Source organism: Chlamydotis macqueenii, chromosome 1 (genome assembly GCF_036417535.1).
Source record: "Chlamydotis macqueenii isolate bChlMac1 chromosome 1, bChlMac1.mat, whole genome shotgun sequence".
In the NCBI taxonomy this organism is placed as follows: Eukaryota; Metazoa; Chordata; class Aves; order Otidiformes; family Otididae; genus Chlamydotis; species Chlamydotis macqueenii.
In genome coordinates this window covers 3,429,908-3,443,982 of record NC_141556.1, presented here as the reverse complement: position 1 = coordinate 3,443,982, position 14,075 = coordinate 3,429,908, and the positions used below count along the sequence as shown (strand labels likewise).

Below are 14,075 nucleotides of genomic sequence, written 5' to 3'. Positions count from 1 at the left end.
TGTGTTTAAACTTGACTGGTTTTGACATGATGGTGTGGGAATTGTTTTGCTTCAAGAAGTCCCTCACCTTTTAATTGCTGAAGGTCAGAAGGATATATAAAAAGAAAGAAGAAATAATAAAAAAGCCTGTTTCTTATACCTTTTTTTTTTTTTGTGAATATTCTCTAACAGCTATTATTGTAATAAAAATGCAGGAAGAGTATGTAGATACAAAAGATGCCCTTCAGTACATAATGCTCTTCTATTTTTAAGGTATCATCTCATGATGTGATGGCAACTCCCCTCACACCCCTGCAAATTACTGCTGACCATGATGGCTGCTGCTGGGAGGTGGCCTCCCACCTGGGAGAAAATGGGTTGAGAATGGCCAACTTTGTGCACATAGCCTACAGAATAGCATCGCAATAGTATCATCTGCTTTACAAATTGGAGGGGGACATGTGAGTTAAAGACCCGAAGACCTTGTCCCACTTCTCAATGGGCAGATAAACTGGCCACGTCCTTTTGAGGACCCTCACAGACCAGAACTTCATCAGCACCGTTCTCTGGCAAAGCATTGCTCTTCCTCATGTCGATCTTATGAAAGGGGTTGTGGCTAAGCTTTCAAAATTGCGATAATCCATTAATTATTCACAGTGGCCTTCATAAATATTGCACGGTATGTTTGCAGTAAAACTCAGCCTCCAGACTGTTTACCATTTCCTTGCTAGTGAAAGGTGATGGAAAATGCAAGGGGGTCTACTGGATTTGTAATAGGCTGAAGTGGACAGTGACAATGAGGGAAAGAGGCCAGGGTATCTTCTGTACCTTTCTAGGGGCTTGCCTACTTTCCTCTGCTCCCAGACCCTCTACTTTCCTCCAGTACCTCCTCCACACAGGCTGTCCACAGAGAAGCTGCCATGGGAGCTTGTGTCTAAACCGAGCTCATGGTGCATGTCAAGACCTTGGTTCCCACTTCATTCCTCCTCGGTCAAGGGCAGAGCAAGATGTGATTCATACGCAGCTTGCACACCTGAGTTTCCTTTCTATAGGTTCAACATTCATGCTCAACAGTAGCAGCAGAAGGAGAAAGATGGAAGGGAGACCTGTTGCAAATGCTCTCCTAGGACAAGGATTTAGGAGCAGATCCAGAAGAAACGCAATTAGGGTAGCCCACATCACCTGCACTGAGCCATAATATTCTCATCCAAAGCCAGAATAAAGGAAAACCTGCAGCATCTGAACTGAATAATGAAGGGATTTTTTTTTTGATTGAAAGACCATGCAAAAATCATAGCGACAAAATAAATAACTTAGAAAAACAAAGAAATTATTTTCATTTAGATCATCATAAATTTCATTTCAGCCTGCAACCAAATGCTTTGTTTCCCTTTTGGCTTATTGAACTCTCTAATGCAATTTGCATTTTTGATCACAGATGAGTTTAAAACAAACTAATAGCATTTTGAATTTAAAAGTTCTGGTTAAAAAATGTGGAGAAGAACTGTTCTAGCATCTCTAAACTAAGCTAGCTCTTTTTTAAAACACTGAAATTAAATACTTTGTTGAGTTCAAAATATAATCTCTTCCAATTCTTGCAGAAGAGGGAAGAGTGAATCTATTAGTCAAATTTGTCCCTATTTTCCTTCAAACCTTTTGAAAAGTAATTTTCCAGAGGATTTACTATGCATAAAAAAGCAACATTTATCTCCCATGCAATGCCCTTCTTTAGTTTTAAAACATCTTCCTTCCCTTAAAGCGGCCACCCACCGCTGCAGGAAGCCAAAGCATGTTGTGATGCCTGCAATAACATCTCTGCCCTCCCAGCAGAAGTATCAGAGGAAGCCAAGCCACGCCAGCAAACACAGCTCCCGCTATGAAAGCAATGGACACGAGAGACGGCATATGATGGGCAGGCTGGAGAGCGTCTATATTTTTTTCTGCCTAGCGCAAAGGTATCAAGGTATTCAGCAGAGAAAACCCTGTTGACTTCACGCTCATGCACAGCTGGGATAGCTGGCAGACAGAAAGCCAGCAAGTGGAGGGAAAAGCTGTCACAGACGGACACGGATGATCAAAATCGGACAGTAGTTCCGAGAGTAGCAAAGGTGACACGCTGAAGTGTAATGTCCCAGAAAGAGCCCTTCTGTCTGCCTAGTGGGGGCTGTGTCTCAAGGTTTTTCTTTGCCCCCACCACCACAGGACCTGAGTGGCATCAGAAAATACAGACTAGAGAAACTCACGTAGCTCAAGGGGGAAATCTGAGATATTTGCATTCATTACCAGTTCTCTTTACTATTAAAAAGTGCTCAGGTATGTGAATAATTTCAGAGAAGACCCCTTCCCTTGCAGGAGCTGAAAGCTTTTGATGGGAACAAAGAGACCCTCTCATCTCAAACCTGCACAGATCTGCACAGATCAAGGCCAGACAATGCTTGCATGTCCCCAGCAAGGGGCCTTAGAGGAATAAGCAGGTCTCTTGGACAAGGAGCATCAGTAGAAAGGGGGAGAGTGGAGCAAAAAATCAAGTTGAGCATGCAACATGTGTTGGACTCTGCACAACTCCTCTCTGCAAAGCAACAGTCTCAGGCTGAACTTGCACCAATAACAGTGCAGAATCAGGCCCAGAGCCCCTCTGACTGCTTTGCAAGCACAGGGTGTTGGTATTTATGGCATGCAATCCTATAGAGAGTTGTGCACTTAGAGGAACATTGTGGACTTATGTCTGGTGCTGTATCTGAGGCTTAAGAAAGACCTGGGCTGAGCTGAGGGTAACGACCCAAGAGGAGGGAGCAGGTGATGAGGAGAGGGAAGATGAAGATACCCTTGGGGGAACCCAAGAGTGAGGAGGAAGAAATACAACCATGAAAATCACGCTCTTCCTGATGAAGACCTTAGCGTGGTGATGACTACAGTGACAACCCCCATGTTTCTGCTGGAGGACGCTAGTGCCTTTGTCTATAGGACCTGGAGGGATGGTGGCAGGGTAAGCATCACACCAGGGAAAAGTAAGTTATTAGGAAGGTTTCTTTCTTTTTCTTCTTTTCTCTTTTTCTTTTTTTTTTCTTTTTTTTTTTCTTTCCTATATAGCATATTTAACTATTAATGAGGATTTTTTTGTACTAATTTGGACCATAGCTGTATGTAACTGTAACTGGACTAATAATCTGGACTATTATTAGATTGTTAAAACATTAATTAGGCAAGCTATTTTTGCTCATAACAAGATTTTGAAAGGAAATGGAAAGAACAAGTTGGTGTGCTCAGGATGGCAGTGAAGAGCTCAGAGGCTGAATCTGGTCAAGGACAACGGATAGATGGAGCAAAGGGGACCAGGGCCTATGGACCTTCAAGGCCAAGAAGAACTTCTCATAGTGCTTACCATGAAGTAGTAGAGCTGTGAAGACCTGGCCATGAACTCTGGTTTGCACTCGGACACGCAGATTTCCACAAATCCAGCATGCTGGCTGGGCTTGGCCTCCCCCATCTCACAAACTATCCTGTGGAGAAAATAGAAACCAGAGACAAGATTTGAGGGATAGTTTGGTGATCTAGGTATGATGGAATAGGAGCAAATAGTCCACACTGCTGGGGAATAGACTGCAGACCTAACTCATCCTCTTCTTTCCAATCCAGGATCCAAACTGTGGACTAAGTTATTCTTTAGAGAGTGGTGGCTTTCAGTTGTTGGCAGTCTATGGGGCAAATGCCTATCTGGTGTCAATCAACATAGCTTCACTTAAATACATAGACAAATGCTGGTCTGAGGTCTGACCGCAGGGGTCCCTCTGTCCTCCAGCCTTGCATATTGGACATCTTTGCAGCTGTAAGGCTTAATGATCACTCCCACGTGGGGTAAGCTGCTTCTCAGGACTGCTGCCCAACAAACTGGAAGTGAATACCATTCTGGTGATTGTTATGTGAGAGATGAAAGATAACTTTAGGGTACATGCCATGAGGATTACCTAAACATGCACTCCAAATACAGTAATAAATTTATTATTAGCCCCGACCTGTAAATGAGGAATGGCATCTTTCATCCCTTACTTCCAAAGTTGGGTGTAACAGACTCCTTAGAAGACCCTACAGGTAGCAATGACTGTTATTAGGTGTATTGTGGCACACTGTATGCCACACACCCAACTTACTGCTCTGCTGGGATGTACCCTTCCACCAAAGGTTTACACTCCACTCCGGCCACTTTGACGTGAAATGCAATATCTCTGAACTCCAGCCCCAAATTCTCTCCACGGATGGTCACTTTCGTCCCTCCTTCACGAGGGCCCGTCACTGGATTGATCTGGAGAAACAAGCCAAGAAGAAGGAGAACAATCAAACCACCTATGTAAAGACATCATCATCCTCTCAGGTGAAAGAAAAGGTAATATCAAGTCTCTTTGTGACCACTAGAGATGCTCTGAATTATGAATGCTGAACAACTGAGGGAACATGCCTACTCCATACATCACTTGGTCCAGCTCCCCTGCAAATATATATCACACATGCCCCAAATTCAGCGTATACAAAATTCTGCCCCAGATCTCATTTACACTCTTTTAACTACTTGTAAAACATCTAGAGATGAGTAGGAGATGTTTTCCAGGTAGGAGCAGGGGTTCCCGGTGCTGCAGCTGAGCTCTGCACTTCATAGAAATGAGCTATGGGAAGGCAGGAGAGGGACACGGTGGAAAGAAATGAGAGAAAGAAGAAGAAAAGGACACAAATGGCTTCAGCCGGTCACTTTATATCCTAAATTCCCAGTTCAAAGCACATGATCTCTTCTGAAATTGGTCGTGCCTCACAAACTCAACTGAAAATGTCCACCTGAAAAGCCAGCCAAAACACAACAGAGAAAGCGTCAGATTAGGCATGGAGTAGGTGTACAGTGACTGAGGCAGCAGCAGCAGTTGCTGTGTGCCAACCTGTATTTCTGAAAGAGCTCCAGCTGCCCTCACAGGAGAGCTGGGGCCAGGGGAAGGGCAGGCATGGGAGCATGTGTGGCTTGTTTGCGGGATGGACAACTCTTAATCGGGAAACACCTGAGCCCCAGCTTGAGCGAGTGGCTGTCCCAACAGTCCTGGTGGCTGGTGGCATGTTTGCATCACAGCTGGGACTTTCACCAGACCCTAGCAAGTGTAGGATTGCTTGCATGTCGCTCAGCAGTGGCTGAGTTGGGCAGCAGAGCCAAAGCAGCATCTGGACTCCCAAATCTCACCTATCCCTCCCATTGCAGAGCCTCACCCTGCACCCAGAGCTGTCTATTTCTATGCAATATTTCTGACCCATACAAAGGGAATGTGTACATGGAAAAAGCATTCTGCATCGCATCCATCACCCATGTTCAGAGCCAGGTGGAAATTAGCACTGCAGTTGTCTCCTCAGCATTGAAACAACACAGAAATCATGGGACCAGCCCTTAATTATCTCAGCTCTGCCCTTCCAATTATTCACTGTGCCCAAATGCTTTGCCATACAACCAGCTAGTTGAAAGGGGCTTCAAATGTTGCTTTCAAAGGGTATTCCCCACTGCCCATTCAGGATGCTATGGCTGCCATCTGCCAGCATTGGCAAGGCTCTCTCCACAGTGAAGAAGGGGGAATTCCCCATCTGAGGTCCGTACCCGCTGGCTGATGGCTCTTCCAACTGGGAATCTAGGGCTGGCAGCTAGACCCTTGCGTAGCAGTCAGACTGGCAGGGAAAGTCGAGGCACTGGCGTGAGCAAGGCTGCTCTTGTCTGCTTCCCAGCACTGAGTCTGGCACCAAGGTTAGGGCAATTTCCACCCAGAGGCCAATTTTTAGAAGGTTCATGTCTAATAAAAGGAGATAAACCCTGGCACTATTAGGGGATATTTTATTTTAAGATATTTAATTTTAGGTGCCATGAACCACCTCCTCAATTACTATGTCTTTGCTCTGTCTATACAGGAATTCAACAGAGGTTAACAAATTAATAAGCTATATGATCACAGACAAGTGCTGGGACCTGTAGGGTTGTGTAGCATCAACACAACCTTTGCAGCACAAGATCCCTGCAGTGGCCTGGTCTCAGGTCCAAAAACCAGACAAATACCACTTGAGTCAACAAAATCAGAACCATGGCAGGCTTATTCCTACTCCAAAAGTCAATAACATACTTAAATCCTAAACAGAAAACAGCACAACATTCATAAATCTGACAGATTAAATAATTATTTGGGTTGGCTGGAGATTTGACCTTTGGATGTTCTGTGGTGATAAGATTGATAGACAAGCAGAAAATGGATAAAAAGAGAAAGAAAGAGAAAGGCATTTGTAGTTATTTTCCAGGAAACGAGGAAAGTATCTTAAAAAAATGAGAATGAAAATGAGATTTCTGTTCCGGGAGAAGCTGTTACTGATTGACTCAGTTAGAGACCCAACATTGAAAATGTGAACTATTTTCCAAAAACGGCAATTCCAAAATATTTTTATTCTGAATTCTTAATAAATATCTATTCATCTAACGTTTTATGTTTTAAATACTTGTTGACATCAGTTAATCCTCCCCTAATAAAACACTCTATGATTGATTCTGAAAGGCTATGTCACCATACCAAATGCAATCTAATATGTACTCAAAATGAAAAAATAAAAGATAAAGTAAAATTCCCATGTTTTATTTTATTTCCTTATGTATTTGACACGCTTTGTAAGAAAACTGATTTCCCCATGGAATATTTTGGTTATATTTTGTGGTAATTATCTTGTCATCAAATTATTTTTACTTGTTCTGCTAATGTAGGTGTCTAGTGAGCTAGGTTTGTGGTTAACTAGGGCTCACCTAGGCTTGAAAGTGCTTGCTAGCATGGGCAGTACATCTCATAGAAGGTCAAAAGAGGATTTTTTTTTTCTTGTATGACTAATGTCATTACTCTGAATAAAAGAAGGTGCAATGTTGAAACCGAACACCTTGCTAGAAAAGTCCTTTTCTTTATAGCTAGGGCTATGTTTGAGACAAAAGTTTTACTGCAGAAGTCACAAAAAACTCAGTGGGAACCTCATCATCCTCTTCCATCTCTGTCTAAAGCATGAGATTTTAAAAAATTCTTGCTGTGACTCAAAAATCATCAACAGTAAACTTCCCAAAGTGAAGCCAGGGCAGCACCTCTGAACCTTTCTCTGCGTGATTTTTAATTTCTAAAGGTCAGCTTCAAAATGCACTTATTTCCTTTAAACAGGAAGGTCTGGGAATCTCCTAGGAGCATGTGGGAGACTTTTTAACCCCAACTCATCACACTCGCATAGTTACATACGAGAAGAAGGTGTTACTGCACTGTTTTCGCAGCGAGGGAGAAGGAGCCTGTTTCTATCACAGGTGCAAAAATGTGGAACGAGACCTGTCAGTTTCGGAGAGGAAAATGCAGGCAGGGAAACAAAAACTGCCAGGAAGCCTCAGCTTTCTCTCGAAGACCTAGAGCTGCGACACTGCATCACAATTCACACCCTCCTCTCCTATCAGCCCAAAGCTGCGGCTTGTCACTCTTAGAGGAGGTTTTGTGTCTCAGAGACTCTGTAAGTAAGTCCTTTAATTTCACCGAGTGGCAATACATACGCAAGAGCTGGTAAATAAGAACAGGTTCTGGGAAGCTCTGTGCCAGGTACGCATGTGTGCCTGTGCAAGTGTGAGTACACGTGTTGTTTCTCCTCCTTCACCAGCACGGATACGGCGCTGGCTCCTCGCCAGAATATGCGTGCTCTTACCAACCGCTCCGGACCTACCATTAGCTGCAACATATATCCAGTCACTTGAGATTACTTCCATGCTAATGGCTCGGAAAAAGGCTTTCCAAGAGCTACTTAGGATTGCCCCAGACAGTTGGAATATTTCATGAGCGAATATTGCAATGATCTGTTCGAGCTTTGGGAGCTGTTGGAGGAAACGCCAGCAGAATTAGACATATCGTCCCTTCTGGAGCTGTAAGGAGGAGAGTGAGTGCTTTGCACTTCATAAAGAGAATGCAGATGCAGGGTTGGGGTCAAAACATGGCAAAGAAATGCAGATGGACCGTCAGAACAACACACTACCACATTGTCAGGTCCTCACGTTTTGGACTTCTACTTTAGCTGGTCATCCATCAGCTTCCCAATACCAAATTCTATCAATCTCTGCAAAAATTCTGAATCTTTCCCAAGGTATGAGAATTTGAAAATATTAAAAAAAGGTTTTCCCCAGCTTTCTATATTCTTCAAGGCCTCAAAGCTGAACTTTCAGAAGTAACTGCTCATTCTGGCTGTCTCTGGGTTTGGTTTCACAGTTCCAGGTGTGAACCCACACCCACAGGTGGGTGGGTTCAGAACTACCAGCTCCAGACAAAACCCAGTCTTTCCACATTGGAAGCATCAGAATGAACCTGGCACTCCAGCAGTCCAGCTGACACAGTACTTTGGGAACTGATAGATGTCAGGAAGATGGATTGAAACACAGTAAGAAGGGTTGCTTTCAACGGTGTCTGGGAAAAACAGATTCTACCCAGCCTTTGCTTTCACAAAACTTTCACACATGGACATTTGTTTAGGGTTCATCTGTAATATCCACACTTCTTGATTCTTAACTGACAACTATTGAAAAAGCCTTTATTGCTTTCTAGGAAAATGATCCACCTATCATTTCATATTAAACCACAACCACAGATGTTGGATTTCCCTTTGCATTTCCCTTTCTCTTTTCTTATTTTCCTCCTTACTTCTCCCATTTGCAGAATTAGGCCTTAGCCATCTTGACAGAGTACTCATGTTAATTAAGACAGAGTGACTGAGAAATGCTTAAGACAGGAGGCTGTTGGTAAGGACGTAGACCTCATCACTAAGGCTCAGATTTGTCCTGCTGCCTGCCCTGTGACCTTGAAAATGGTGCCCATCACTAAGCAAGGGCATCCTAAGAGAACAGACAAAATTAACTTCAGACTGCAGGCCTAATTTTCTTCCCTTACCTTCTTTCCCTTCCTCTGCTCCCTCTTTTTATGGTTTTTCTATTATCTTATCTCCTTTTTGTAGCTTTGCCCCAGCTCTTCCGTTGGCCCAGAAACATGAATTCAATACAAAACCTTCTACAGGACACCGTTAGGCTGCAGGCCCTCCCCCCAAACTTGCCCTTATTCTTTCTTTGTCACTTAATAGGACAGTTCCAAGCTTCAGTTAGTCTGGGCTTGATCCTGTCTCCTCCTTGAGCCTTCAAAGGGGGAAAGCTGATGACCGTACAGGGCTTTCTTTGTTCCGTGGAGACTTCTTTCACCATGCAAAGTCAGCCAGGCAAATAGAAGAACATTGGTCAGTGGAGTCAGTGAAGTCTTGTTTTTTCCTGGACATTGACTTTGTCCATGTCATTCTACTGGGAAGCATAAACTACAACTTGCCCTTCCTTTGCCTTCTGTCAGGAAAGCTCAAAACACTCTGGAATCACTTGACATCTCCTTCTCAACCAGGCTGGTCAGAGAGGCTGTTTCAAGAGACAGTTTGGCTCATTTGATTACCATCACACCATCTATTTCAGATGCCTCAGAGCATCTTGTCTCACCTTCAGCTGCTCCTAAAGGCTTCATGTCACATCTGCCATCCTTGTGCGGGCAGGTTGGATGCTCTGGTGTTCCTCAGATTGCACTAGCAGACTGTGTTTGTGCAGCTGATTCATGTCCACATTGGCTATGGTTGGAACTGTGACACCCTGCTCATCCCTGTGTTGTAGATACCTGAAGCTGTGTGCCTTTGAAGGCCACTATGGCTTCCCACTCCCAAGAATGCCTAGGGCTTTGCCTGACCCAGTACAGCTCAACCCTGATCTTCCCATCACCAACCCAAAGACAAATCAGGAAAATAAACCAAGGAAAGGGTACAAGAGGGAATACTCCAACTTCCTGCAGATCCATTACTTACATCTGTGATCTTGGGATTGGTGCATTTGCCCTTGGTGCTGGACAACTCCAGCCACTGGCTGTCCTGGACTGGGCAGTGCTGCTTCAGCGTGCACTGGTTCTGCCCCTCACACCAACCGCACTCGAAGTCTGGGTCGGCTTTCAGGCACAGTCCACAGCTGTCCCGCATGGCCCCACACTTGTACAGGTGAACTGCAGGGAAAGGAAAACAGAGAGGATGTGAGAGATGTAGACAGCACAGGAGAGTGGTGGGATGTCAGAGGGCAGAACGAGGAGTGAGAAAGGGGAAGGTGTTCTAGGCTGCTCATCCCTGAGGCAGAATAAGACCTCTCCATGAGGGGGTAAATAGTGAGAAAAAAAAAAAAAAGAATGTTTACATCCTTCTTGAAATAAACTGCACTTGTCAGTTCTCATCTGCCACGAAAGATATTTTTGGAAGCTGAAAGCAGATGGAAGGATGCTGATCTCAGTAGGGCAAGGGGCTACAAGCAGGAGGTTCTGGGGAAAGGTGCTTGGGCAGTGACTTGGCATCAGTCCCTTCCTTTTCAGAGACTGTCTGAATCTCATACAGTGCCACCTTAACCAGTCTCAGCTTCACCCTGAAATGAATTTCTAGACCTGGTCTACCCACAGCTTAAACTTTGGGATTTGTCTGGTGTGAAACTACCCAGAACTGGATGCTAAGGTGACGCCACTCAGGTTTCCCTTAGCAGAAATTCTAAGAGATAATAGTAAATCCACAATGGTTCACTATGAGGCTGAATACAGGGATTCACAATTAGCCTTCCCACCTTGTTCTGCTCCAGAAATTCAGTCTGCTTTACACTTTGAAGTACTAAGTTGATCCTCCTCTAATACAGACAGCAATGATTAATGCTTTGCTCCATCTTTGGCTGCTAAGTTATTAGAAGCAGTCAAAGCTTTTTCCAAATAAAGCCTAAAAACATTGCAGTCCTCCTAAAAAATAAGATCTTGTTATTTACCCTTATTTTACAGATGTGTAAACTGAGGCCTGGGTTGCACAGGGGGCTGATAGCAAAAGTCTCCTCCCTGAGGATGAAGACAGCAGAATTGAGGTTCTCAGACTTGCTTTTTTTTTTTTTTTTCTGTATTTGTGGGCATGTTGGTGGATTTATTTGTAAGATGGGGGATTTTCCCTTTGTGCTTCTGTTTTGCTGTGTCAGTAGGTGACCAAAGTCTTGTCTGTGTTTATTACTATACACAATCCCAAAGCTCAAGGGCTTTGGACAGGTTTTCTGAAAAGCTCTGTCTGTCTCTTTATACTTGCACCCCAGAAGTCAGCAAGTATTGACTAATACAAGGAAAAAGCTCAAAAACTTTTTATTTCTACAGGTTGGGTGCAAGAAAAGTTTGCAAAACAGCTCTCAATCACAGTGTGCTATAGGCCTCCTGGGATACAGCCTTTTCCTTAATTTTCTGTTACATTTCCTCAAAATTGCCGAGTTGCTCTGCTTGCAATGCTGTCAGTGAGTAGCTCTGCAGGCACTTAGAATCATAGCATCACAGAATAATAATCGCTTCAGTAGGCTTCATGTATTTTAGCCTTTCAGCCTGCCAGCCCAGCCCATGTGATGCTGTCTATGAAAGCAGCGGTATCTTGGTTACTTGAAGGCAGTGTACCGCAGCGCAACTGCACTTAGAAAGGCACTGGGTCTAATCCTGCCTCTGCCTCTCAGTTTTCCAGAAAAGGTCTGTTTGTCTGCAGCACTGTCCAAAGCCCTGACAGGCTTTTGTGTTTGCTTGTAGCCACAACATTTATGCTAGTAAATAAAGCTCTTTGTGTCCCTGAGAGCATGTGGTATGCCTCCATGTGGTGTATCTGCATGCACATGTCTAAGCTCTCCTCCTGACGCAAAACATGATGATATCATCCAAACTACTCATTTAAATAGCCACCGGCCAGTCTCACATCCTAAATTTTTCCTCGCCATTACTTAAAACCTTTTGGTCTTGGATAACCCAAGAAATTGTAAGGGACTGTACTAAAGACTAAGCACCGCCATGTATCTTGAGTTCATCCCCTGGTCAGGTTTACATTACCACAGACATGCTTAAAGACACAATCATCATGATTATGAGATGGATTTCACTCCTATATCACCTAGGACATCTCAGTACTGCCCAAAAAAAAGTGTTCATACTCTTGGTGTGGACCACGTTGCATCAGGAACTAAGCAGGAATGGGGCAAATGCCCAAACCCATATCTCCAACCCACACTGTTAAAGGCTAGCACAATACATGCCACTGTTTGGGCCCATGAAAATTAGCACTGTCCTGGCACAGACTGGCTGTTCAAACCCACTGGCTATTTGAGCCAGCAGAGAAAGGTATCACAGAGGTGGGTACAGGGAGAGAAGGGCAGGAAGGGGTCATTCCATGGGGAGAAGTGTTGCTTCTGTATTGCTCTCCAGCTTCAATGTGGTGGCGGTGGAAACCTCACCCACTACTCCCTAGCATGAGGGTGGGCGTGAAATGGAGTAAGAGGAGCAAGGGAGTACCTGACGGGGAGAAATAGAGTGGGAGAAGATGTGGAAAGTGTCCAAGAAGAGAACGTAAATCAAGGGAGAGAGAAACTTCTGAGAGGTGGTGATGTGAGAAGGAGGGAGTCTGCAAGTCTGAGCTGTAAATGCAGAGCGAGAGGAGAGGTTGCCTGGGGAAAAGGCCTCAGAGTGGCTGAGGGTGGTGGACAATAAGGAAGAAGTAGATGTGAATGGACTGTCTGTCTCCAGCAAAAATGCCTGCCTCAGGGTCGTGGCTGGATGTGCAATATGCCTCTGTGAGCGGCACATCAATCCTGTGCCATCAGTGGTAGTTAAATGGAGTCAGGCTCTGGGCAGGAGGTGGTTTTCGGTCTTTTGCCATTATAATTTTATTTTGTTCAGACTTTTCCCACTGGCAAGCTGCAGCCTTTCTCCTTCCCCTCTCCCTTCCCCTGTTCATTATTACATTGCCTCTGAGCAGAGAGTGCTCGGTCTCCTGGCATGTTAACTTGAAGAGCATCACTGCAGGAGAAATAAAGAGAGGGAGAAAGCTGGAGAAGGAGGGGCATAAAAACAAACCACAAAAATGTGGGAAGAAGCGGGAGGCAAAGATGATGAAGGAAGAGAGAAAGCAACACAAGTGGGAGGGAAAGTCATGTTTCTCAGGTGCAAAGAGAGAAGTGTGGGGGGAAAACACAAAGCACACAAAAAAATTGGTAATTTGCAGAGTGCAGAGAACAAGTATGCACCAGACAGCACAGGGAGATGGTGGCGGCTTTGTTAAGTGTAGAGAGCGATGTGGCCCGTTGCTAAGGTTACCACTTCCAAGGACAAGTTGAAATAACTCTTTACCTTTGTTCTGTGCTGGGTTGTCAATGTTGAAATTCCCGTTCCACACAACCGTCAGCTCCACCGGCAGGCTATTAATCTCCATCCCTTCATATGAATACTAGAATTGGGAGAGATAAAAAAAAAAAGAAAAAACAAATCCAGACTGACATGGTGCCTAGGTGTGGGGAGAGGATGGGATGGGACAAGGCAAGAGGTGGTGCCGCAAGTTGTGACCAAGAGAAACTGAGCTATCACCTACCTCCCTACCAGCCATTACCTGACAGAAAGCCATGGGATGCTCTCAAAGTTGTGACTCTCAATGGAGCAAGTCATGCCATTTTCAATAGCCTACTTAGACATAAGGTGAATATTACATGATTTCAGCATAGTTGCATGTGATGGGATTTATCTTGGAAACCTACCTTCTAAGTGTTGAGCACAGCCCTGAATAATATTTCGCCAACTCATGGGTGAACCTTTGAGGTGTACATTACACACTGTAGGTCTACCAGCCAAATATACCTCTTTTGTGTACTCCATAGATGCTGAGAGTATATGGAAAGTTGTCTACAGTAGTGATATCTTGAAGAACTCTTGAAAGCTGAGTGACGTCTCAGAAAGGAGGGGATAGGCATATCATGGAAATACCTTAAAAAGGGGGAAAATTGAGGTTCTGTGTAATTATAGACCTGTCATTCTAAGTTGGCTTCCCAGAAAGAAAGTACATCAAATTATTAAACAATCAATTTATAAGCACCTGCAAGATGATAAGGTGATAAAAATCAGCCAGCATAGATTTGTCAAGAACAAATTGTGTCAACCCAATCTAATTTCCTTTTTTGACAGGCTTAATGGCTTTGTGGATAACGGGGAGGC

General features: G+C 44.2%; 1 protein-coding gene across 1 annotated transcript in view; it reads right to left on the bottom strand.

Moving 5' to 3' along the window:
* Window positions 1-14,075, bottom strand: part of PLXNA4 (plexin A4) — a 414,876-nt gene that overhangs the window by 63,435 nt on the left and 337,366 nt on the right. Inside the window, exons 10-13 of the mRNA XM_086744556.1 lie at window positions 13,221-13,317; window positions 9,868-10,058; window positions 4,128-4,279; window positions 3,362-3,479 (exon numbers count right to left, since the gene is read on the bottom strand). Of these exons, the coding sequence (XP_086600682.1) occupies window positions 3,362-3,479; window positions 4,128-4,279; window positions 9,868-10,058; window positions 13,221-13,317 (558 nt within the window). The remainder of the gene's footprint in view (window positions 1-3,361; window positions 3,480-4,127; window positions 4,280-9,867; window positions 10,059-13,220; window positions 13,318-14,075) is intronic.